Source organism: Fundulus heteroclitus, chromosome 21 (assembly GCF_011125445.2).
Source record: "Fundulus heteroclitus isolate FHET01 chromosome 21, MU-UCD_Fhet_4.1, whole genome shotgun sequence".
Taxonomy (NCBI): Eukaryota; Metazoa; Chordata; class Actinopteri; order Cyprinodontiformes; family Fundulidae; genus Fundulus; species Fundulus heteroclitus.
The window spans coordinates 2045878-2073413 of NC_046381.1; the positions used below are offsets into that span (position 1 = coordinate 2045878).

The 27536-nt window shown below is 40.6% G+C and overlaps 2 protein-coding genes across 2 annotated transcripts in view; one reads left to right on the forward strand and one right to left on the reverse strand.

Annotated features, from left to right (window-relative positions):
- LOC118556961 (centrosomal protein of 89 kDa-like) lies at positions 1–14662 on the reverse strand. Its single transcript, XM_036125731.1, has 3 exons — positions 14657–14662; positions 14458–14606; positions 1–1079 (listed from the first exon to the last, which is right to left on the reverse strand). The coding sequence occupies exons 1-3, from the start codon at positions 14660–14662 to the stop codon at positions 866–868; spliced, it is 369 nt and encodes a 122-aa protein (XP_035981624.1). The 3' UTR covers positions 1–865.
- LOC118556935 (E3 ubiquitin-protein ligase RNF182-like) overlaps positions 14616–27536 on the forward strand; it is a 23851-nt gene continuing 10930 nt past the window's right edge. The window contains exon 1 of the mRNA XM_036125616.1: positions 14616–14775. Coding sequence (XP_035981509.1) covers positions 14712–14775 — 64 coding nt within the window. The 5' untranslated portion in view covers positions 14616–14711. The remainder of the gene's footprint in view (positions 14776–27536) is intronic.

The window sequence follows — 27536 nt, forward strand, 5'->3', positions numbered from 1 at the left end:
TCCAGGTATAGTCACGGGTACCAAAATGTGACCACCTTTATTTTAGTATTACCTCTCACTACTTTGCAGCACACAGTGAGTCACAGGAAAACATTTCAGAATAAATCAATTTGCTTTGAGTTATGGTAGATTAAATGTTTCTGCCAGCAGCAGTCACAACATACAGCATGACCAGCTTCACAACATTCTATCTCACGGTTTCATAATAAATACACGGAAAATTAGGCTCACAGATGTGAAATCTTACTTTATTAATTACCAACAAGCCTCTACGCATTAGGCTAAAATGCAGATATACAAATATATACCATTTATCAAATATGTTTTTTTATTTTTTATTACAGAAAACTCGCTTCACATCTCATTAATTCTGAATCTCCTTCAAGTAAATCTACATTTCAAGTGGGTCAATTTTATTGCTCCTATTTGGGTGATAAGCAAGTTAATTTGCTGTGCAGACAGCAGGGTTGCTGTAATGAGGAAATAGGGATTTACACTGACACTGCCTGGTCATCGGCTGCTCATTAGCTCACTAACGTCATCAATCAATAATGTGGTTGCCACTTGTGTCCAGTAGATGGCACCATTGCCCTTTTGACTTTGGGACATTTCTCCTTGAACTCTCCAGGTGTCTTTCAGTTGTTCTTGGCACATTTGTGAAAGACAAATATGTTAAAAAAAAAAAAAAACAGTTAAACTCTGCGAGAGCTGAAAAGGTCATTAAAGTGCTTTTTAAGGTCAAAACATCCTCATCTGTACATAGAATTCTTCCTAGTTTTACAGTTTTCTTGTGTGTTTTTTTTTTTTTTTTGACCCAGATGTTCAGATGCTGGCACAGACCTCTGCGGGTTCAGTCTCCAGGCGTTTAGCAATAGAAATCCAGCCCGTGCTTATGCTGAAGCTGGGAGGATTTGGCGGTCTCCTCTGAAGTCTGGGCAGGGACGTCAGGAGGGGAGGTATCAGAAAGCCCCCAGCCCGACAGGTCCCCGCCCAGTTTTGTGTCCATCAGCGTCTTCCTCATCTGCTGGTTCTCCCGCGTTGCTGCCTGCCACACCACCTCCAGCTCCTCCTCCACGTCCCTGAGAAACGAGAAAATCAAAGCCGCTCGGTCACTTTGCTTCACTCGTGGGGCCTCTCTGAGTAATCTGCTGAGGACTTCACTTGAGAAGCCGGCTGGAGAATCTCTGCAGGGGGTCTGGAGCGGGCGGAGCATGCAGGGGATGTGCGAAATTGACTTGAAATAAATTCGGAGATATGGTCAGCTGTTGCTTACTGGCCTTTAAGCGAGCCTGAGGGTGTCTGCTGATTTCCATGGTGAGAATAGCATAGCTGTCAGGAAAATTGTGACATTGTTTGAAGAAACAGCTGACATGTTGGTTTCAGAGACCAGGTCTATGGCTTTAAGAAGATAGTGATGCATGTTTTTAAAACGGTAGCAAAATGCACGTATGGTGGTGTAAAAAAAAAGATGTTTAACCCCTTACAGATTTTCATTGTTTATTTATTTATTTGCTTTTCCATTTTTGGTCACCTTAAGATGTTTTAAATCATGAAGGAAATGCTAATTCTAGACAAAGACAGCCTGATGAATGCAAAATGTAGTTCTCGATGATTTCCTTTTTTTTTAACTATCCAACCCAAACTGGCTCAGGGTGGCCCAACCAGCTCAGTAGTAGCTGGTTGGGCCACCCTGAGCAGCTACAAGATGAGGATGAGTCTTTTTCATCACTGTGGAGGAATTTTGGCCCACTTTTCTTGGCAGAATCGTTCCACTTCAGCCACAATGGAGGGTTGTTGAGGACAGGGATGTCTGGGTTTCCTTCCTGGACAACCCAATCCCTGATAAACTATAAACTGTGGATGGGTGGATGTTAAGTACTTTGACTCGTATCGGTTTTAATTATGTTAGAATCTGAAATCTTTTAGCCTATTTCCATACTAAATCTCTCAAGGTGATTTCTTGAATCTATGGGAACAACAAGAAGAGCATTTACATTTTCACAAAGGGCCGGACAGTTTGGATAGCTTTTCCCCCCAAATAACTAAAGTCATGTTTGCAAGAATTGCTTTTTATGTTTACTTGGGCTATCTGTGATATTGAAATCAGTTTTCTGATCTGGGACATTAAAGGGAAACCTAAAGAACAAAACAAAAAAAAACAGAAGAAGTTTGTAAGAGGGCAAACACCTTGTGACAGTAATATACAATCATCTGGCAGGTAGCAAACAGAAGAACAATAAAGCTTTTTGCCATAATAGGCGGATGTATGAACCACTGCGAAACAAAGATAGCCTGCATGCCGATTGAGCAGCCATCATCCGCAGGAGAACCATGCCTGGAAAACAAAGATGGCTGTTTTTGTGTGGAATTAGTGGTGATTTTTATTATTTTCACACAATTTTATGTTTGTTGTGCGATATAATCCATGTTCTGTGGTGACTTAGTGTTGTAGCATATATTACCATTCTAATTTTAATTTATCATTTACATTTAGCCACGCATGTTAATGTAAGCAATCTGTATGAGGCACCATGGAGGCAGTGGCCAGTCCCCCTCCAAAACAATGTGCTCCTAAACTTTTTTTATCAAGGGATTAACGGGGTTCAAACATCTTCTGCTGTGACTCTGTCCCTGTAAGATGACCCCCCCCCCTCCCTTTTTAATGCCAAAAAGGTAACAGAATATTGTGTGAACATCTTAAAATGTTGAGACCTCTGCACTGATGTTTAGGCTCAAGGACTTGTTTCCTTCATTGTAATTTATTGAGCTTTAGGGTGATTGCGAGTCCGTCTGAGGAACATCAACTTGACGGTGAAGAAAAGAGACCAAACCGATCGTTCTTTCAACTATTAATGTGTGTCAGGGTGAGTAAAAAAAATACATTGTCCCTTGTCGTCTTGGAGTGACAACCAACACATATTCTCTGCTAATTACATCCAACCCAAACAGTTACCAATGGCAACCACATTCACCGCTGCTTCAGAATGCAGGAAGCAGGATTGATGTGCCTGTGATGGAGAGAGCATTCTGCTGAGGACTGGCTTGGTCGCACTGAACACAGACCCGCTAAAAAGAGGCAGAAAATATACAGCGCCTTTCAAAAGCATTCTACTTTAAAAAGGTCTTTGATCTTTTTCACATCCTCAGTGTATTTTGTTGGGACCTGATGTGGTAGGTCAGCACAAAGAAGAGCATTGTACAGTGGAAGTTTTCAACACTTTTATACTAATAAAAAGCTGAAAAGTGAAGTGTGTATTTCTATTCAGCCCTTCTCACTTTAATGCCCTCTAAATAAAATTCAGCGCAACCGATTGCTTTAACAAATCAATATATAAAATGACTCACACAGATGGATAGTGTGAATAAAGTCCTCTTTTAAAACGTGTACTTTATTACAGTATAAATAAGGCTGTTCCCAAAGTTTGAGGCTGTTCAAACCACCATCTAAAAACGGAAAACTTCTACCATAACACCAAACCTTCCACAAGACAAATATGCACCTAAACTGACAGAGAGGGCAACGAGAGCATTAATAAGGAGGAAAACCTCCAGGAGAACGCAGCCAAAAGGCCCATGGTAGCTTTTGGGGGACTCACAGCTAAAGTTACAGCTACGAGACTCCTATCAGTTGTGCACTCTATGAATCTGGGATTTATGGAAGAGTGACAAGAAAACCATAGTTTAAAGAAACCTATAAGAGTTCCTGCTTGCATGTTATCACAATCCACCTGCATAAAATACGTTTTAAAATAAAATGTGCAAAGTAGTAAACCAAAGTATTAATTTCTTTCTACTTAACACGGTGCAATATTTTGTACTGGTCAATCAAAAAAACAATTGCAACTTTTGCCGAGCACCGTGGCGTCTCATACAACCCCTACTACGGCTACAGTGTCAAATAGCTGCGGCCCTTTCATTGGTCTGCAACAGACCAACTCACCACTACTCATTCTCGTCAGTTCAGGCTCACACAATCAGGTTGTTGTTTTTTTTACTTTATTCTGATTAGTTCTTTCAAATACCTGAAGGAATCCATAGGTTTAAAAAAATATTACTGAAAAGTTCATTTATTTCAGTAACTCAATCCCAATATAGATCAGTTTCATGCGGCCTGATGTTTTCAAGCCTTTATTTCAGTAAATTATGATGATTTCCTGCTCACCGCTAATGAAAGCCTCACTAATTTAGAATATTACATCAGGTCAAAAGATTTTAATATAGAAATGTGAGCTTAATGAAAAGTAGGCCCAATACTTGGCTAAAGATTATTTTCAAAAGGTACTTTTTGTCTGACAAATGAGCCTCATACTCTGACTTATTGAATGTGATTGTACACTTCAATGTTTGATGATGTCATTTAAATCCCATATTAAACAGGTTTACACCTCCGGAATATTGACAAAATTAGAAATATATATATTAGATATAAGGAATATATAAGAGTGACACTGAAAAACTAGTCCATGCATTTGTTACTTCAAGGCTGGATTATTGTAATTCTTTACTGTCAGGATGTCCACAAAATGCAGCTCAAATATCAGCTAATATCAACTGTTTGGGCAGACCGAGAGTTATTTGATAAACATTAAATAACTTCTAACCGTGCATAATGGCAACATAGATACACCTGGTCTGGTGTTCTGAGTTTGACACCATCCCGGGGGGGCAGATAATCTGCCATTACCTTATAACATAGAAAGGATTCCTGGATCAATGTGTGCTTCTGTGCTTTTTTGTCTGTCTTGTTGTGTCTCTGCTTTGTCTTCTGTAACCCCCAGTCGGTCGAGGCAGATGACCGTTCATACTGAGCCTGGTTCTGCTGGACGTGTTTCCTTCCTGTTAAAGGGGAGTTTTCCTCTCCACTGTCACTTCATGCTTGCTCAGTATGAGGGATTGCTGCAAAGCCATGTACAATGCAGACGACTCTCCCTGTGTCTCTACGCTTCTCCAGGAATGAATGCTGCTTGTCGGGACTTGATGCAACCTGCTGGGTTTCCTTGGATAGAAAACTTTTTGACTGATCTGATTTGATTTAATTTGACTTTGTAAAGTACCTTGATATGACGTGTTGTGAATTAAAATGACTTATTGATTTTAGCTAAGAGTAAGAATCCAGTTTGCAATAATCTTTAATAATGCAGGATAATGTGTTGAGTATCTGAGTTAGTCTTCAAGCACTGGATCAAATGTTTTTGATATGTTTTATAGGAACAATAAAGTTCCAGAACGCGTGAAGTTAAATGATCTTCTGAGGCAAGGCTTTTATCTGTGTCCGACGCAGAAGCAGCATCTCAGTGCTGGGTTCAGGCGCACAAAACGTTTAGGGATTCTGGGTATGAGCTGCGGGCTGCTGTTAGCCAAGTACTTCTTCTGTATGTCAAACCCAGTTCTCGCTCGCTATGGGCTCAAAGCCACAAACGCCAGAGGCTGTTACAGGCGTAACATAACAAATAGGGATCTTTTACAACTGTTGCTACAAAAATCCCCACCCATCGATGTCAGTTTCAGTCTTCTTCTTCGTGTTGCCCAAAAGCCTTTTTAAAAACTACCAGGTTACTGAAAGGGCATACAAAACATGTCTTGCCAGCTGCCAAAGGTTCATAAAGAAAACAGAATAATTACTGAGGAAAGTGGTCGTGGTGTTTCTGATGGACAGGGTGAACACTGAACGACCAATGGAGCCGGAGGGAAAACCAGGGACATAAACTTGTGCAACATGTTCATTTGTGTTCTTGAGCTTTATGAATTTTATGCATGAGGCATGTTCTCTACCATTAGCATAAATGAATGTCAGCACTTTGCACTGCCCAACAGGAGAGAGAACGGCTGTTGCATTTTTAATAAATAAAAGCTAATTATTTGCTGCAACACACAGAAAAAAAAAACTTTAAAGCAGCAATTTCCTTGAAACTTAAGCCCAAGCTATTCCAAAGCAGCTTATAATCAATACTAACCATCCACTGACTTCAACCCTGCTGCATTTTAATCAGATTCTGAACATACTGGCTTATATAAGCAGGGTCTCAGCTGCCTGGCTGTTTGAAGTAAATCAAATCAAAGCAAAGCTATTTATCAGCAGAAAAGCAAATTAAAGGCGTTGGATAACAATTTAAAGGTTGCTTTTTATTTACATGAAACATCTGTATTAGGCGACTAGGTAACAGTGGGGTGAACAGACTGCATGGGGGGAAAGCTTGGTTCCCATCCCTAGAGCTCCAAGAAGTCTCGGGCAGTACTGCTTCCCTGGAGGCAACGCAGAACTCAGCTGGCAGGCGGCAATCACAACCAATCAGCATCTCTGCGGCGGTACCATGGGCAGAATATAAAGCAGAGGATGAGAGGGGAAAGAGACCGACTCAGAGAAAGATCTTTCTTTAGGGAGACGGAGGAAAGTTTCTCTTCAGTCTAGTGGATTGCTCCTAATGCCCTTGCTGAGAACAAAGGAAACTTTTTTTTCTCTCAAAACAACCAGGAATATATTAACACAACTCCAATTGCAAAGGGATTTTAACTTCTTTGCACCGACATGTCTTCCAAAGACTTGGTAAGGCTTGACTGGGTCTCAAGGATGGCCAACAGAAAACGACTAATTAAGCTGCACATTTTCAAAGCTCCGCCGTAATCTGAACGCACGAATGAGCCGGACTAGTACAATTTGACTAATAAGATATATTTTCAAGACAGTTGCTATCATTCAGTGTCATTAAAGGGATCTTCTTTATCATAAGATCAGCCAAAAAAAACCTTGGGCGAAAATTAATGTGGGTTTTCTGATTTAAGAATGAGTCAAACGAGCCTCATGCTTTGTCACCTCTGGTTCATAATATGAATCAGAATCATGGTACAATCTGCTCTCATGCTGAGTCAGCAATTATAAGGATTTAACCCGAGTTTACAACTTTAAATGTACACCTCTAAAAGGTTCACAACACATCTTCTTCACTGGTTCATCTGGAAAAAACGGTAAAGAAGAAGTGGGATGCTCCTTTACCTTTGGGTTTATCTGCCAAAAACATCGTGTTAGGCATGGTAACTAGTTCAGGCAACACAATCTCTGTTGGAAAATTTATAAGGAGGTTATGTCAGAGCTGCCATGACTATTCAACACTGCTCCATGGACAAATGTGTCCGTAGGTGAACATTGTTAAAGGTCAACGTTGTCTAAAGCATGTTAGCACTTCAAGTCAGATGGCGATGAGCTGACGGTCGGGACGATCCGTACACCAGAAGAAGCTCATTCCTTGACCTTCTAACAACGTTAATGATGAACAGTTTTTACTCTTAGAGCCCTGTGTGGTCAACCCCCAGCCTACAGTATATATCCCACCTTCAAGAGCTCGACTTCTTACAGTATATGTTTTCACACGCTCATTTTAGGACTAGAGTGGATCGGTCCTTTAGAGCTGGTGGTGGTCCTAACCTTGCCTGCAAGAGGAACTCTCATGGTATCTGTGCCTTCACAAATACACGGGAAGCCATCTTGTACCGCTCCGGCTTCAACCGTTTGTGGCCGAACCAAAAACGGTTCGGGCCGATCAAGTTTATAGTATTGTGGTCTAAAGTGGGACATACCAGCTGTGACGAAAACAAGAGCTGACGAACCCACAGGCGAACCAAGACAGACATGGCAGCGCTGGAGGATGCACATGAAGCTGCGGCTATCACATCTGCCTTGTAAGAATCCACGATTTCATCTTTGAAAGAAGACCATCAAGAAATGCCTTGATTAGCTTACCTTCTTGTGGTTTCTCATGACGTCTGCTGCTTATGTTTTAATTTGATTCCGTGATTGGCTAAAACCAACCTTTGGCACTAGGTGTCACTTGGCCTCAGCTCAGAGAGTTCTCCTCAATGTCTCTCCTTTCCCCAACCGGGAAGTCTAAAAGTGTGCAGAACTAGAGTGCTACACATTATCAATCTGTCTTGACTGTTGATTCTTTTAAGAAGCAGCTGAAGATCCACTTCAAATTGGCATCGCCTCGTTTGTTGATGATGTTGCACGTATGCTGTTTATATCTTTCTTTTATGTTTTTATTCTATGGGTTATTTTAATGTTTTATTGTGAGGCAATGTGTGTTTTTTATCCTGTGAAAGGCTGTGTAAAACATTATTTACACAGACATTTTAGCACTCTATGAGGTCAGTCAGCTACATTTTCCCTGAGTTAATGTTTAAGGAAACTTTTAGACTAGAATCTGGGCCCATATTGACTGATTTAAAGTTGGGGCCATGTGCGTTAATGTGCCGATATTTTATGCTGCCAACCAAATAAATTTTCCCTTTGCCTGTTTTAACGTTTTAAAGAGTGTAGAGGATTTTTACATCAAAATGAAAAAAAAAAAAAAAAAAAAAAAAAAATCCATAGCTGTATACCCTACAATTATCAACATTTAATAGTATGACACATGGGACTTTTGCTGCATTTATTGTTGATTTTTAAATAAAGGGTGTGATATACTGTAAGTATTTTTGCTATTTTCCAGTACACTCACTAAATATTTGTCAGTATCAATACATGATGAATAGTCACTCTTTAGATTTCAAAAAACATCAAAAAGGAACTTACCGTAGTTTCATTTTTGCCAGGATGGGGGAGGCGCTTTATATGCCTACATTTTGTAGTTTAACATGTCTTCATTCTTGTTTAAATCTTATTTTGCTGTAAGAAAAAAAATGCTAAATATGGCTGTTAAAATGTCTTCTAAAATAAAATATTACAAATAAAATATTCACTTTGGAACATTTGTTATTTAGATTAATGGGAAATGTAATAACTAGATAAATAATAAATGTACTTTGTCTACATTGCATTTTGTTGTATGTCATATGAATCAAATTTGGCTGAAAAACGATATATAAGATATTATGGAAGAATTTGTTATTTAAATCTTAGGGGTATCTCTTAATATGTTGGCATACAGAAATGAGATAATCTATCACATGTTTTTATAAGAGCATTTCTAACAAGTTGTCAGGTGGAAGGGTCTTTTTGCAAAAACAAGACAACACGTGCTAGATCTACAGACTGGCATTGAATAAATCACAAGGCAATGTCCTTTGGAAAGAAGAAGCCAATGAAGGGATGTGCAGCACCGCATCTGGATACAGCATATCAGCAGAAACGCTTCAGACCAGCTGTCAAGCATGTTGGAGGAGGGGCCCTAATTTGGCCTCATTTTAACGTCACAGTCAAGACGTGACGATCAGGTCGTCACTGAGCTGAACACAGACTTCCTGATCAGATTATTTAAGAGTCAAACATGTGGCTGTCCGTCTCACAACTAAAGTTACTAAAATTGAGGCAATCAAAAACGACGGGGTATAATTTGTTTTTTTTTACACTGTTCCCTTAAGTTTAGTTCTTATCAAGCATGTAATAATACATTTCATTACATCAAGTATTGTCATTTGTCTTAGGCTACATTAATAAGCTAACCAGGAGCCATTGAGTTTGTATTCCATCCTGGTATGTAAAACGTAGAAGAAAAACAGCAGGTCGAATGTAAAGCACTGATCTGATCTGGAAGGGGAAGCCAATAGAGGTTGGCAGAAAGAGAAAAATATGAACAGCCTAACACGTATCTTGGTTTCTTTTATCACAAAACATCTTTAGAAATGAAATTTTTTGAGCACTAAACATAAACTCCACCTGTAATAAAGAACTTCTATCTGAATTCACTTTATCTGACACGTTTTTCTTATGCAGATCTTTCTACTATGGACTCTACCTGATAATAATGAGGTAACCACCTTAAACCACATAAGGTTGACATTTCTCCCATGTAGAAAAAGTATGCTCCAGAATGCGTCTGATACTAAAGTCACACACACAGCAGCCAGACCTTATCCTGACAGGGGCAACCATTCAGCCATGTATCTCAGAAACAAACCATGTAGAGCACATAGGTGATCAGCAGCATCTGAAAATCAATTATAAAACTGACTGGCAGCCACCGATAAGAGAGGCTTAATTACAGCTGATATGATCTTGTCCTCTGTATTTGCTAAAACACAGCGGCTTTTTCTGTTAGCTGAATAGTATTGATGATAAAAACTTTATTACATAAATTACAATGGAGTAAGGTTGAATTAAAAGAACAAATGACCTTGCTGAGATCAGGTAAAGCCATTTGGGTAGAGATGCGTTTGATAATGTGTGTGATTCATCATTAAGATGCCCTCCAGGCCGAGCAGTGCCGACGCTTCAGACAATTTGATTAGCTTGCTTTCATTTGATAGCAGCAGGCATCAGGCCCAGAGACAGATCTAAAAACAGACCGGCGGGGAGGGGGGGACAAAGGGGAAGGTGTTAGATTTTTTTCGCTGAAGGTAACCTGATGTCAAATCCACAGGTAGATGTGTGTGTGTGTGTGTCCCTCCTCTGGTTGGAGGTTGTGACCAGCAGGTGCGATCTCAAAGCTGGCTCGATCCGGAGAAACGGATTCCCAGAGGCAGAGGCCAGATTGTTTTTCTCCATGAGTGGTAACTAGCCCTCCAACTCCTCATTTCCTGTCTTATTTGATGTTCCAAGCTTAGCTCTTGTTGTCTCATCTCTTCCTGGATTCCAGGGTTCTGTCTCCTCGCTCTCAGAGTTCATTGAAGAACTCACCTGAAGACTACCTTAATGAAACTGCTCCACTGGTTCATGCAGTCAGGACCCCTCTACAACCATCCATCGTGGCTCACCTGCCTGTCTACCCTCTGGTGCGATACCGCCTCTTACAACTCCACTTGGCTGAAAAAACTAGGAACTCATGACCAACAAGCAGCACTCAACACCACCTGCTGATCACAGTCTCTGTTGGCATAGTCACGCTCCTCCACTGGAACTCCACCATCTCCCCATCATTTTCAACATCACATCTCACCCATATCCTACTTCTTCTAATAATAACCTACCTCCCCCTTAATCAGGGCCATCCCAAACCTCTCCTGTGAACCTGGAACAATAATTAATTCATTTGTATCAATAAAAGGTTGAAACTTCTCTTTGGTGTCTGTCATTATGCCAACACTAAACCAACATGGCACCGGATTGTTATAAGCCAAATTTGGATCAGGAATTCTTCTAAAAAAAAATACAAGAATATTCTTCCCTCATATGTATTTGCCATGTTTGAAAAAAATATATACTGATGATGGATGTTTCACGATCAACTATTATAATTGGCATAAACTATACAGTGGTGCGAAAAAGTATTTCCCCCTTCCTGGCTTCTTCATTTTATTTTTAGTGTTTCAGAACATCAAATTCATTCAAATATTAGTCACAATCCCCAAAGGTGTTTGTCTGGCTGGAAAAGGTGAACTCAGGTCATAGTTATGTTTTAAAAGGTGGTAGTCACAAAGGGTCTTGTGCTGTCTTTGACTAATATTCAAATTTGTTTTATTTTTGGGAAATCCTTAACTGTGTCAAACTTGCAAAAAAATTAAAAAACGAAATCAGGAAGGGTGTGAACACTTTTTCACACCACGGTTGGTGATGTGATTAAGTCAAAGAGTTCAGCGTTTCAAAACAACACCATTCAATATGATGGGAATCATATGGGAGCATGCACTATTTCTTTAGAAAAACAAATCGGCTCTTTATTGAAGGCGTAAAAATAAATAAAAAGGATCGCAAAGTGAAAGCTAGTGTTCGCCGCAAAGACCATTACCGCCCCTTTTTTGGGCCACACATCACTCCAAAATACTGATATTCTGAGAGTAGAGGAGACTAAAGACCAATGTTATATTTTAGAAAAAACATGGTATTCCAGTGTAAGACCCTTACACCATCAGGGAAACACGGTTTGTGCATGATTTCCTGCATCTGCACTGGGACGTCAAGCTACGTGTATCCATCCACCTGACTATCTATCCAATAGGACTGTGCAATCCATTAATAATCATTAAACCACAAAAACAAAGTAATGCTGGAAAAAGAATATTCTTTTCTTTTTATTGTTTTGAGATTTCATGATTTGCAGGGATGCTCTTATTTTGTGACGATTGATGCACGTTTCTGCTCCTTTTGAAGACTGAACCCATGTAAAATGTGCAGTCTTGTTTCAAAAAGGGTTAGTAGTTAGAAAAGATGGTATAACTTGGTGATCAGGAGCAGTGACACTTCCTCCTGACAGGCTTGAACTTGATGCATGATCAGAGCAAAACCTCCTGCCTGACAGCACCATTTCATAAATGAAAAGGTTGGGCATGAAGCAACCAAAACGGCAAAGGCAGGAAATGGTGAACGGGCGAAACAAACAACCCCTGCTTGAACCTTTTGGGTTCAAGCAGGGGTTGTTTGTCCCAAGGTAAGTGGGTGAGATGGAAGCTCTGGTTATTGTTTATTAAAGGTTTTGTGGTTAAAATCTAATTTTAGCTGTGACACTTTCACACAGTCCAATAGAAATCTTGAGGAAATGTTGTGTTGTTTTTTTTTCCTTTTGGTACCGAAAAATCTGACATTTTCAGAAACACATGAGCGATAGAATAAGGTTTAAATATTTCAGGATTGTCTGAGTCTTGATCTTAACTGAAGAGACAGATAGCGGAACAACAAGCAGCTCGTGTTAAAAAAAAAAACCCTTGACCCAAATCACCCCAGCCTGAACCACTCAGGGGTCATTTCTACCCTCTGCACAATCTGTGACTCACTGTGACGCGCTTATATTGACACAATATGTCTCCTGATTACTTCTCCTAAACAAGCCTTCTTTTGCTACTTTAATGATGGCGTGTTTGCGACACAAGAAGAGGGACACGACACACGTTTTTATTCCAATGTCACCCAGAACAGGTGGGCAGCCTACAGGTGAGGGTCTCTCCTGGGCTCTCAACACCACACAGCTGGCAACGAAGCCTCAGCGGACAATCGCCAACATCTCCACTACCTTTTATCTCGCTGCTTTTTGAGACATTTCCTGACAAGCTGCCTCACATTTTGGCACGGCGCCGCAGTGAACCTGAAAGGAGGCTTCAACATCCCATGAGAACGGCTGAGGACGTCACCGACCGGGGGTCTCACGCTCCTCCTTGGAGACGGGTTTGAAAGAACGTCGCAAACAAAAAAAGCCATCAGGGCGGTGAGAGTGATTCTCGCCCCTCATCCCATGGGTTGTTTTATCTCCTACAGCCCGAGGGAAGACATCTCTCCATCAAATATCGCATAGAATCAAAATGACCTCTCTCACTAGCGCTAAAATCTTGGTTAAAACACATTTTATGCACCTTTCAGACCAGCATAATTATGTTATGCTGCTTATTATATTTTACAATAAAATTACAATGAATGCTTCTCCTTACAAAGAATTCACTGGAATGTAACCCAAGATGTTTCAAAGTCAATGATCACTGCACAGTGCATTGTAAAAATATTCCTACCCTTTGACCTTTTTACACATTTTGTCACGTTAGTACCAAAACCTTTAAGGAATTTTATTTGGGGTTTTATATGTTAGACCAACATAAACTTGTACATATATAAAAATCGAGATGGGAAATTATCCATAGTTTTCAGAATTTGTTACAAATGCCAATGTTGACAGTGTGGCAGCGTTTGTACTTAGCTCCCCTGAGTCAATACTTTATAGAACAACATTTTCTCCACAATTTCTAAGAAAATTTCTTAACCAGTTTTGCAGTTTTTGCCCATTGGTCTTGGTACAAGAGCTTCAGCTCTGATCTAAACTATTCAGTTGCAGCTCTGGGTTTATGCTTAGGGTTATTATCCTGCTGGGAGGAGGCTCTCTGCCCTAGTCTCAAGTTATTTAAATGCTCCAGGTTTTATTTTTAGTTTTTTTCCCCATGATTTGCTCAAATGTACGTTGTGAATGTGCAGATGAATGACACTAAAATCTATCTATGTCTAAGACTGCCCTGTATTTAGCTCCATCCATTGTCTCATAAACTCTGACCAGCTTCCCTGTCCCTGCTAAAAAAAAAAAAAAAAAAAAGCTTTTCCACAGCATGATGCTGCCGCCACCATATTTCCTGGCGGAGAGGTTGTGTTCAGGGAAACGTGGCGTTTTAGTGCACGAGAGAACACATGCTTACTGTTTCCTCTGCATGGTCTGCGGGAAAAGGCGTGTTGGTCTATTGCATTAACATGACTTGCAATACGTTACATCTGCATGAATACTTTAAAGTTTGTAGTTATTTAAAATCTACATTATTATTTATTACGCTTTAAATGTACTTACTTCTACTAAAAGATTTCTGTTTTTCTTACTGAGCCTCCTAGATATTTTCTGATCATGATGTGGACTCTAACATAGCTTTAATCAGCTAAATCCGACTATCAGTCGGACTGTAAAATGCAGTGAATGCTTCTAACACCCCAGTCTTCACACAGTGGTCTTTCATCTCATCATGTCCCCTCCTCTCATTCATACATTCTCTCTCTCTCTCTCTCTCTCTCTCTCTCTCTCTCTCTCTCTCTCTCTCTCTCTCTCTCTCTCCTCACACCCCTCCTACCGTTTGGACTGCAGCAGTTTTTCCTCAGCCTCCTGTCTCTCTCTCAGCAGCTGCTGCAGGTGAAGGATCTCCCTCTGGTAAGACGCCGTCCTCCCCTCGGCAGCCTCCTCCAACGCTGCCAGCCTGGTTGACGCCTGCGTCCGGTATACCTGCACACACACACACACACACACACACACACGTTCCCCCACAAACACACACACATGCAAAGAGGAATGATATGAGGAGTGTTGCTATGAAGAAGGTGGACTTAAATGAAGGACAGCGTAGCAGAGACAAGTGGAGCGGAGGAGGGGGCGTCACACACACTGGGACAAGGTGAGGAGTAACGGCAACACACACACACACACACACGCTAGTCTGTAGATTTCTCATGCAAAAGGTGGTGGTTGTGAGCACGTCGGGACTTTCCCTGACTTTTCTATCTGGAGTGTGTGAGCACCCGGCTGTGTGTGTTAGGCAGGTAACATTTTCCTTGAAGGCTCACGTTAAAGGCTCTGTGTTTACCAATCAGCAGCTGTTTTTTTGCTGCAGACACTTTTGAACTGTTGCTGGTGGTGCGGCACGCACTCATACAAGTGGATTGCATGGTACAGCAACGTTAGCCTCTCCTAATGTAAAAACAGCGACAAAGAGGCAAACAGGTGAGATCTTTGAAGTAGAGAAAGACTCAGAACAGATGCTGTGTGTTTGCTGCTCCGCTTTCTGAGGCATCAGGGCTGAACGGCGCTTTCCATTTCTGGGTGTGTGTTTCTCTTAGTTAAAGCATAAAACAAACATCTATCCCCTCCGTCTGTACATAAGACATGTTGAATTGCTGGCTATTCAAAGGGTGACACACACTTTCACAAAAGCAGCAAAGCGAAGAGCCTTTTTTTTTTCCTAATGTATATGAGTTTGAAGCTAATTTGCCAATTAAAGTGGCTGTGCTTCAAAACTGCATAATTACTCATTTTGTTAAACCAGAACGCAAAACTAGAATTGAAGATGAGAGGACCGCTCTGATGTAATAATTCAAACATTCACCAAAAAGCAAATTTCACCCCTGACTGCTCCCGTCTGTTGTTTGATCAGAGCCCAAGAAAAGACGAGGACAAAGCAAACAATTTTAACAGAACACAATCTTAATCTACGGTCCTGCTCTCGAGGTCAAAACAGAAACTTGCTGCCGCACCTTTAATGCGAGTGCTGGGTTTTTTCTGTCATCTATCTGCAGGCTTCTTCAAAATGCCGCCAAATATGCTTTAACCTTAAAGTTAATCGGGGGATTTTTATTTGTGACTGACCTACACAACATAGGACAGACTTGTAAAATAGGAGGGAAGGAATACGTGGTTTAACACATGTTTTACAAAGAAGTATTTGTGATGTGCATTTGTGTTCGCCCTCTGAATGAACACTTAGGGGAACCACCTTTTGCTGCAATCACAGCTGCAAGGAGCCATGGCCGTCTCAGCCATGATCAGAATATGCTCTGATCTAAACTATTCCACTGCAGCTCTGGCTCTATGTTTGGGAGTGGCGGTCGAGTTCTTCTACGAGTGAATTTTAGCTCCACCAATCTTCTGACCAGCTTCCCTGGTAAAATAATTCAGGCCCGCAGCATGATGTTGCCATTTCCACGATTCAAAGGATGATGTTCAGTGTTAAGTTGTGCCATGCTCTCTCCATTGCTAGGTCAGCTCAGACTGACGGAAAACCCAATATTCAGCCGTTGACGGTGTTGCACTTTAAAAGGTTTATTAATAAAACAACAGACCCTGGTATAGGCAGGAAAAGCCTGAGCAGAAACCTGTCAGTGATAATTGCAGGCAGCTCACAGCAGGACATGACAAGCAGAAGGGTTGAGACTGGAATCAGTTCTGAGAGGCAAACGTGGGTCCTACGCAAGAGGTTGACAGAGGCAGGCAGATCCAAAGGGCTGGGCAAGCCTCGTGGTCATAATATCAGTTCAGGTCCTGCCCAGAAAGCAGAAAGCAGCATAGATGTCTGACATGAGCTGGGCAGGGCAGGAAAAGCCGTGAAAATGTGATCAAGGGGGAAATGCTGGACATCTACTTGCTATGAGGCTTTCAATAATGTGGCCCTGACAGACTGGAGAACCACACTATATATGGGAGGGAGAACAGGTGAATGGCATGAGGCTGATTGCAGCTGCAGCAGGAGGAGCACAGGTGCAGCAGCTCGTCTTGATCTTCCCCACAACCAATCTGCTTCGTTGGTTGGTTTTGACTGGTCAGGTTGCACTTTCTGGCAACTGTGGCTCGAGGGGTAGAATAGTTGCTTTGCAATTGCATGGTTGTGGGTTTGATTCCCCCATCACATGTCAATGCTCCCCGGTTGCTCCCCATAGGCAATAGATTGTTATAACTATATAGCATAGTTTTCCTAATATCTTTGCAGCTCTGGCTCCTAAATTGTGGAATGCGCTGCTGCTGATGGTCAGGCAGGCCCCATCTCTTTCTGGTTTAAAACTCGTTTAAAAACACGTTATTTCTCATTGGCTTTCAACCCAGAGTGAGTTAATATCTGTGTCTTAATATTGCACCTTTTCCTTTTGCATATTTGTTTTACTGTTTTATTGATGTTTCTGTATTTGTACAGCACTTCAATCAGCTGCTAAGTTGTATTTTAAGTGCTTTAGAGATACATATGCTATAGTACGGTATGGTATATCATGTAGTCCTAGTTCGGACAGTGTAAAAAGTCTTTGGGTGACATTAGATTGACCTAAATAATCGTGTAAGTCAGCCTATGCTCTTGAGGTTGTCCAAAATGAGTATGAAGATGGCATGACAGTGTTTTCAAGTATTGTAACATTTAAATGTATGTGAATACATGTCAAACGTCATTCTCTTTTGAGTCAACCATTGCATTCTTCCTCTACTGAGAAAATCTCAGAGCGGTTCTTAGTCTCTGAAAGAGTACACTGTTGCAGAATGTGCTATTCCTAACTGGTACGTTATGAATTCTCTGTCCACAAGTAAACACAGGATTTAAAAATATATTGTAAAATCTAGTTTTCCTAACAGGTAACTAATATAGATGTGGCTAACAACACTGTGTTCCGTGTGCTACGGAGAGCTGAGTCAGAGTGATGAAGAGTACTGATGAAGAGACAGACAGACAGACACTAATGATGCACCTCTGACCAGCTAAACACACACGGGACAAGAACCCAATCAAGTCAACGCACACGTTTGTTCCACTTGTTTGAAAATGGGTTGTTTTATTGGATAACGGCTGATTCAGTCCTGAATTCCAGCGAGAGGAACCCACTGGCCAGACAGCTCCTGTGTGAGCCACCGCTGCAGATCCTTTCCAGCAGAGAGACCTGATGGCACATGGAGCCGCAGCTTAAGCTGGTTCCAAGGAAGTAAACAGCAACCTAAATTGGAGGCACTCCTTCTCCTCTGAAGTGATGAAGCTGTTTGTTGGCTGAGGCATTCCTGTGCTGGGATACCTCTCATCAATTTTTCTAAACTTTCCCTCAGACTAGGCATTTAGAAATCCAAAATTTGCCCCTGAACCATGAGTTTACCTTTCCAGAGAATGAGAGAGACCATTTGATAAAGTTAAAATCTTTGTCAGCTAATGAAAATATGAAAGTTTGTCCTCCGACCCTTTTGAACCCCTGGTTAGTTTGTTTGTTTATGTCTTGTTGGTTAATTAATAATAATACTGTTATTACTAACTGTCAGGTTATTGTTTTTGTGATAAAATGCAATTTAATTTACAGTTAAAGTATTAATAATGTGTTCTCTTAATGCAATCTAGGCACCCTTTAGACAAATTTAGATAGATTTGAGGCTGATAATATTGTATTTAATTTAACAGATAGGACTTATACATACTTTGAGCACAATGGTAGTGAGATTTGATCCTACCTACCTACAATGCTGTACATACAGATGCCCCTTTCTCAATCTCTCTAAGAAACTTATTTAAATTTGCTGCCAATGATTTGATCTAGGCGAGAACGGGGCAAGAATACAATTGTACACAGCACGTTACAGATTTTTACTTTATTTTTGAAAACCAGGTATCATTTTCCTTCCGCTTCACCATTATGTTCTACTTCATATTGCTGTCACATCACATTCCAAGAAAATACATTTAAGTTTCTGTTTGTAATTTCATGAAAGATGAGAATGTTTCAGCGGCACTATGATTATTTTTGCAAGGTGCTGGACAAATAAATAAATAAAAACAGGCTTTTTAAAACAGTTTCAATACATTTTTAAACATATTAAATTTGACTTAAAACGTCACCATTTCTCTCTCTCTCTCTTTGCGTGACGGTGGTAGCAATTAACTGAAACGTAAACAAACCGATGTCTTCTATTCAGGTTTTTTTGACATATGCTTCACAGATTTTCAATAGTTAATAGTGAGTAAAAGTAAAACTACACACATACACACAGAACCTACATTACCAAATGGTGTAAATGATCATCATTTGCTGATGTCTACATGTGCCAAACCCTGTCATGTTTTTTATAATCCTAAATTTAAGACCAGGAACAAAACAAGTATGCTGTCATTGCCTTTTTATTCTACATCCTAATTTTCAACAGGCTCTTCAGCTAAAAAGCAACATATTTCATCTCAGACATGTCACCTCACCAAGCCAGAAATGTTGTGACAAACTGACGGAAACCAGATTATTCCATTTTCCATCCTGTCACAAAATGTCGTCTTCAGCGCGAGCCACAAATCTTTTTGTTTCGCCGGCGGGCAGATTTTGATTATGTACAGATGTTTCACTGACATTTGCATCTTTTAACTGCATTTCGTGGCCACGTTACGCTTCTATCGGCAGGCAAGCATAGTTAGACGCAACACGTTTCACACTGTGGTTTTCACTCAGCCAACTCCGGGTTAGCTGTGCTCCGGGGAAACAGACAATAAGCAAAGTGCAAGTGGACGAGTCAATAACCCCTGAAAGAATTAAGTCCTTGTTGTGGCGTTTAATAGCATAGATATCAGAGATAAAAAGAAGACAAAAGGTTGAGAAAGGTTTTGTAAAGGGAGATCTGAAATGGGTCTAAATGAAAGCAAAATAAAAGAATAACTAGAGAGAAATGTTAGAAATTAAACCGTGGATGTGCCATTGAACTATTAAATATGCCTCTGCAAAGCAGTTATTCCCCCATTAATTCCCTGTTGTGTCCAGCAATGAATGCAAATGGTGCTGTCTGTTCCAGAGCCATAGCCAAGAATCCAAATGTCTCGGGGCACACAGGGAGGAGTGAGGACACCAGCGTCAGGCCAGCTGAAGCTGTGACATTTAGCTTTCTTTACAAGCTGGGCTGAGCGACACACACCCCAAACACCCAGCCAGCCCTGCCAGCTGCAGCCCAAGGGGCGTCTGCCTTCTCAACGAAGCAGCAACCAGAATACTGATTACCCAGCAGATTTACTTTAACACCAGTAAAATGTGTGATATGGATTTTGTCACAGGGTATCATGGCCTTAGGGTTGCTGCAAGCACTCAAAAAACATAGTTAGCTGTTGGTTTACCTCCAAGTTATTTTTCTGTTGTTTGGTTACATATTTAGTCAATGTGAAGCTAGGTTCCCCATGCTGAAATACCAAAGTTGGTCTGTGATTTGTAACGGCTAGTCCTATGCTAAATTAACACATAATTTCACTGTTGACTGTTTCATCACCTGTAGCTCAGCATCTTCAATACTTAGACTGAATGGTTCTGCACTGAAGAATAATTCTTCAAAACACAGCTTGAGTCTCATAAAAACTTTAATTCATACAGTATATGAAAACCCCAAATAAAATTTCAATGCTTTTTTCTTATATATATATATATATAACAGGATCCCTGCATAATTTTCAAGGCAGTATTCCATAGTTTTCTAAACTCAAATTTCCAGAGTTCTTCGTTTTGTGGTATAAATAAGGGTTTTATGATTTTGCTACAGAGGCAAGCTTTAAATGTGGCAACAATTGTAAAAAGCACTGGCTATAAGGAAGAGGAACTAAAGGCTGGAAAGAGGGAAGGTAAGACTCTGTAGGAACCCTGATATTTGGCCCACATTAAATTGAGGCCAAGTAAAAAAAAACTGTAAAAACAGGACAAACCTGGACTGCATTGATTATCAATACGTGGTATTTATTTATTTCTTAAAGGTGCCATTACATCAATGTTTTAAACTGTTTCCTGTAGTTCATATTGCTGCAAATATAAATTCTCAGGAGAATTTCATTATGAAAAATGATGTCACCTCTTTGTAGGGGGTTGTTTTGACAGGCCAGATTTCCCTCCTCGGTAAAAGGGTTGGGTACGGTAATGATATGCAGCTCTACCTTGTTGACTTCACTCTGATTGGCTTCAACCATATTTGGGAAATTGTTCAAACATGTCCACACCTGCCCTCGCTCCCTCCATCCACACCTCTCTTCTCAGCACAACACAAATGATGGTATTATTGCTAATGGAAGTATTTGTGTTGTAGGATGGTGTACAGGCGAGGCCAAGCTGACCAAAGGCTTTAACCTGGCCACACCATTCACCATCTGCACAGTGGGACTGAAGTCCACAGCAGCAGAGCTCCCCGCTGCAGTTACGGTGGAGAACTCTGCTGGTTCAGACCGTTTTCATACGTTTATCAGACAAACAGCATTTAGAAATTAAATAAGCTTATGGGTAATGACAGCGTCGTGGTCGCCACCTCCAGTGTTGGTAGTAAAGTTTTTTTCAAAATCAGTTTGTTAGAAAACGTTCTGGAAACAGCTTCAGTAAAGTGCACTGAACATTACAGTCTCGAATTCGAAGTGAAGTCAGTTTTAGGTTGGATGTTGGGTATTCACGCTCCGTGGCTTTGGCAGAGAGTGAGCAAACAGCAGCAGCTCAGACCAGCCTCCCTGTATCGGCTCCAACAGGAGGCAGACGCTGCCAAAGCTGCACATCCAACCTAAAACTAACTTCACCACGACTCAAATTGGACTTATAATTGTGTGGTACTTTCCCATAAATAACTTCAGTCACTCTGATTCTCTCATCCTTCGGCAGTAAATGGAAACTTCCATTCGGTTTTGAGCAGCCTCGGACATAACAGCTCCCCTTGTTGGTGACCATCCTCTGCTCGAGTGGAGCAGTCAGACGTGCTAGCGCGACTCGCCACTAAATTAGCCGGTGAGTGTATAAGCTAGTGGGAGGTGGGGAGAGGGGAGGGGAGGGGGAAGGCTGTTTGCTTGATGGTGTGCTCTGATTGGAGAATATGAATTACGTAGAAAGATAAAAGCTGTCCGCCCACAATCTGGTCCTTTGGTACCCGTTCTTGACATTCATGCGGCCTCATCACTTCACAACACATCATATTATAACCCCAAAACCACAGTAAAAGTTTTCTAAAGCTCAGGGTACCATTAATGAAAGAACTACCAAAGCCCAAAACACACAACTAAAGCATAGGCTTCTAAAGAACTAAAATCTACCACATGATAATAATAAAACGGCTTTCTTTATTCCAAGTTACAGAGGTAACCAGTGAAATAATGGAGCCTGGTTAGAAGTTGCTGATCAGCAATGCTGGTAGGAGTCAGATATCTGTTCAATAGGCATAGGGGCAACAGCACTGGGGTTATGGAGCACACATGCTGCAGAATGCTGGGAATGAGATTCGATTTGCTATCAGTCTTGGCTTTGCTCTGAAAAAATCCAAACTAGCAGTAGACTACTCAGTTTAAAGGAATCTAACCTCATGTTAAATAGCAAAGGTTTTGAATGAAAACACTAATGACTGTGCTGTGCTTTTTATTTGATCAAGGACTATTAGTTTAAGGGTCACGAGTGCATCTACATTCTAAAAATGATTTACATTTGATTGCATGATCTAGTTTCTACACAATCAAAGCCAGCTGAAGTTGCTCCTTTAGGTGTTGCATACCACCTGCACAAAGGCAACCCTCTACATGTGCACTGCTGTAGCTGCTGCATGCTGCAAGCAGCAACTTTTACAATCTCACTGCAGAGTAAAGCTGTGGCCGGAGCTAAATGCTGCATTGTAAACACTCTCCTCCCATCTGACCAGCTTGTTGTTATTTTAATTAACACCTCACAATCTCAGTAACAACATCATGTCCCTTGATCCCTTCCATTAATTCACAAAATCAAATGCTACTTAAAGCCCGTGAGGCAATAACTCTATTCAACAAGCTATAAAGCGTCCGTGCATGTATAAACAGATTAACCTTTTCGGCTCTAATTAGGTGACTCTAGCATCCGTCTCAGTCCATGAAATAGAGGAGAAACTGGTTCACTGCATGGAGGAAAATGCTGACAGGAAACACAGGACTTCAATAGATTGAACTGGTTTGCAAAGTGGCGAAAGGTGAGTGGATAGTGTATTTTTACATTACTCATCTCTGGGTGGCAGGCTGTACAAATGTATTTCTTTGTTTTAATTGGCTTCCAATGGGTTTCTGTGGAAAATTCACTAACCGGGTTGATTTTTAGGGTCTAAATATTGGAAAAAGGAAGGTATAAAAACAGCTCATACTTAAAATTAGATGATTGAGACAACGTACCGGTATGCGAGTTTTCAAAACAATATGCATGATCCATTTTTTAAAATTTTGCCCTGAAACATCATGAGACTGCTGGATACAAAGATGCAGAACACAGTAGCTCGGGAAGGTTTACTTTTGACACAGCAAAAAAATTAAAAAAAAAAGCTTAACCTGGATAGAGAGCACATGGGAACATTATATGCCTATAAAAAAAGACCAAAAACCGTTTGATCATGACAAAATAAGGTTAAATACACCAAGAGTCCATACTGAAGATCCTTTTTAATCCTAAAAATAACCCCAGCACTGGGCGCGATGAGCAGATAGAAACAGACATGGAGTCATCTACCGCAGAACTATCAGAAAACCAGATGTTGATTAATAAATAACGCTTAACCGAGCCTGCGCCTTTTTGGTATAGGCATATAACGTGGCTATATACCTTTAAGAGCCTTAGTACCACTGGACGTTAAAGCTCTGATGGCTTTAACGATGAAGTCTTTTTTTAAATCTCTAAAAGGTTTTCCTCCAAGATTGCTCTGTATCTAGCTCCATCTAGCTTGCTATAAATTATGAGAAGCTTTCCTATTCCTGCTGCAGAATGAATCTTTCCACAACATAATGCTGCCACCACTATGTTTCACCATGCAGATCTGGGATTTAGGGTTATGTGCAGTGCTACTTGGGCCACAAAGTTGAATTACAATCTCCTACATGGCTCATGGCAAACTGCAAACAGGACTTCTAAGGCTTTCTTTCCAACAGTGGCTCTTCTTGCCAGTCTACCATAAAAGCCAGATTTGTGTTCATTGATGTTATTTAGAGGTGTCGGAGTAAAAGAGGCAGTGCTTCACACGGCAACATTTTAAAATTCTTGGCTGATTTTCAAAGACTGAGAGACCCCTCGCATGACGATAAAAAAAAGCATCTCCATAACGGTCTTGTTCGTACAGCGTGTTGTGTCTAGTCAAGCACAACACAACACATACAAACAGATTTCCCGCAGGAACATTCAGATGCCAGATGGGAAATCTCGCATTACCTCTCGAGATCAAACGTGCGTTCAGAGTAAATAAACATGGCAAACGAGGAAGAACAATGGCGATAGTTTATGGACAAATTTGAACTGTGAAAAAACATTGCAAAAAGAAAAGCTGTTGGTTAAAGGAATGGAGACGGCACGGTTTCCCCCGCCTCGCTTTCTGATTGGCTACACGTCACATTCAACAGGCGGCGAGCTCGTTTGTCCTCTGATAGCACTCCACAAACTAGGATATCAGGCCAAGACAATCAAATATCCCGGATTTCAAGTTGGAGCGGTCCTGATGTCTTTCCATGCGGACCAGATCACTCTTAATTCATCACACACAGCAGGTGTGATGTGTATTAGTCATAAGATTATTTTAAGCAGCATCCCGATAATTGGGACATCCTCAGGATTGTCGGAAGGGGAAGATCGGGGCAAAAATTGGCCTAATTATCTATGAACCTGGTATGACCCAACAAAGGAGCTACATTGGACAAATTATATCTATAAGTTGCATTAGTCTTGTATTCAGTGGTTCATTTACCTTTTCAAACTGTTTATCGTTTTCCTTTCACTTTTTTTGATGTCCCATGTCTATCACTTTAAATGCCCATCAAATATAAAGAAGCTTGTGTTATCAGCATGATAAAACAGTTTAAAAAGTTTCAGGGGTATAAATGCTTTTGGAAGCACTGCAAACACAGTGGAGAGAGTGTCTGTCTATCTATCTATGAGACACAACGAGTCACTGCTCAGGTCAATCTGCACACACTAATTAACCAACATGCAGGTTTATGTACTGCGGGAGAAACATGTAAAGTCCTGCCTGGACAGGTGAGATTGTGACCAAACACAATCATGCACTTAACACTTGACCTAGCGTTAATATTTGCTTTTGTCACACTTAAAATGATAATCAGTACCTTGTAAAAGCAAAATGTTAGATTGGGTATGAAAGCATGATCTCTTCCCTGTGGAACAGCGCTAACGGCACCCCACAATGCTTTCAGCGAGCAGTTGGCTACAGTGTGATCTGTTGCACCAATAAGTTGTTCTTGTGAGCTGCATTTTGATGAGGACATAAAAGAATTCGACACTTTGATGTGGCTGTTTTCCCTTTTAGAGCTTGTTGTATAAATGACACACTAAATCTGCAGCCACAGTTCAGAGCTACTATGTGTACAGAAGCAAACAGGGACGCACCTTCCCTAGCTGGTAACCCGTGCTGCCTGTGCCGCTGAACGTTTTTTAAAAAAAAAAAACTGCACAAGACGTATCATTTCTATAACTGTGGTGAGATCAGTCAGTGCAGAATGTAAAGCTCTTTAAAAAGGAATATTCCCTTTGACAAGCCTAGTCCTTATGTTGAGATTAGAGCAGCGCTGCAGCTGCAGCAGGCCGTGTTCTGGGTATTTTCTCTCTGCCTTATACTATCCTTCCCACCTGCATTAGCTGGCAGGAAGCCCCGTACCCAGTTATAGGTCACATGCATTCCTGCTTATGCTGCTCAAGAAATGCGCATTGATGGGCATAATCCTGACACACTGAGCTACTAAAGCTACCTGATTATATTTGGGAAGCTCTCACTATTCCCATGTGCTTTTCAATTGATCTTATAACACATTTATGGAATCGTGTGTTCAAAAGTGGCATGCTGAAAAACATAAATAACAGAATCTAACCAACTGCACGGCGCAAGAACAACACATCATGCACACACTTGTAAATATTACAGTATTTATATTACGTGCTCATTAAATTTTTTTTGCCATGCTGTTTTGAATAACTTTTTTATGAATCCCTCTAAGTCCAGTTTTACAAGTGCTGAAGGGATGTTCTGTACGATTTCATTCTCCTACTGGATACTGGGACGGCGGTTCTGATCAGGGCGTCCATATCTGACCGTCCTCAGTCTCTGACTAAACTGAAATCCTGATCTCGGTTGTCGGTCTTCTTTCTCAGTGAGCTCCCGCCCGCAAAGCTGTGCAGCCGCATTTTACACACCCAGTTTTTTTTTTATCTTCATTTTGTCATTCCCACTATTCATGCTCATGGCTCACAAAACTGTACCGAAGGCTGAGTACATCATTTTGATTATGCAACAAATATGGGGTTTGCCTCAAGGTTTAAGGGCTGTCCTGCCTTCCTTAATGACTTCAAAAAAGAGAGACTATCCATGTTTAAATTATGTGTTGCCAAGACATTACAGGAACTTTTTAACACTAGACAGGCCAGTTATTAAAGCACAGGGCCCTAAGAAGATTTTCTATTAAGGGCCCATTTCTATTTAGGGACACCAATCCTAACACTAATGCCTGTTTAGAAGCTTGATTGTTGGTGTGTTTCACTTTTAACACCTCTCCTTTTATTAACTCATTGTATAGAGTTTTGGAGGAAGTTTAAGTTTAATCGTCTGCACTTTCAAGTAAATCACAGAAAATTGTTAATGATTTATTGAAAGCTATTTGCAGTTACAGTATGCATTGACAAACACTCCATTATGATAAGAAAAAGAAAAAATGAAATGAGCTACATTAGGTTATGAGTGGTACCTGCTATGAACTCTTTCCCTTGTATGATTACAAGTTTGTTGGTTCTTTTATATTGCAAATATGTTGAAATTTTAACCCTAAAAGAACTTTAATTCTTTCAAACTCGATATTCAGAAACATCTTAAAGTTTAAAATTAGATTCACAGACAAGAGATAACATTAGAAACTGGTTTCAGATTGAAGTCTGTGCTAAATCTCTGTCACCCCTGTGGGCCTGCTGTTGGACTGGGAGCTCTAAGGAGCAGCAAAGGTCGGTTATGCCTCGGCCTGGCTAAGACCAGAAAAATGGACTCAGAGTCCAGAAGTCATTAGTGACTGAATTAAGTGGGACAAAATCACAATACTTCTCTAGACAGTGTGATACTAATAGATTATAATGTAGTATACTACAGTATTTTAAGGTTATTGAGTTTTTAAAACAATACATGTTTTTGATTGTATTAACTTTGAGGCCGATATGGACTGCTACCTGGTCTCGTCAAATGCCTATTCTTAAAAAACTTGAATCTGTATGTAGAAAAAAAAAACTTGAACATTAATTGAATAGTAACACTTGATAACCATTTTATAAAGTATACATCAAAACTTGACAGATACTACAGACAGAGATGAATAAACTGTTTCTGCTTTTATGTATTTCAGGATATAACTTTTTAAATTGGCAGTCTATAAAAAGCTAACAATTAATGTGAATATTGTGACTACAGCGATATAAGCATAATCTTTAGGATCACAAGCACATCTATAATTAAGACTTTCTGACAGCAAAGTTCGACACTTTTAATCACAATCTACTCAGATAAGAGAGTGTACGTTTGTGTGTTTCATGGGGTCTGGGGGTGGAGGGCTGAGAAACGGGACAAAAGCAATGGAGAGCGTTTCATCTTAATTGCCAAACCGTAGAAAAATCATTAAACAGACAAACACATCAGAAAATTGGCCAAATTTTACTTTGTAATGGTGAATCCTCT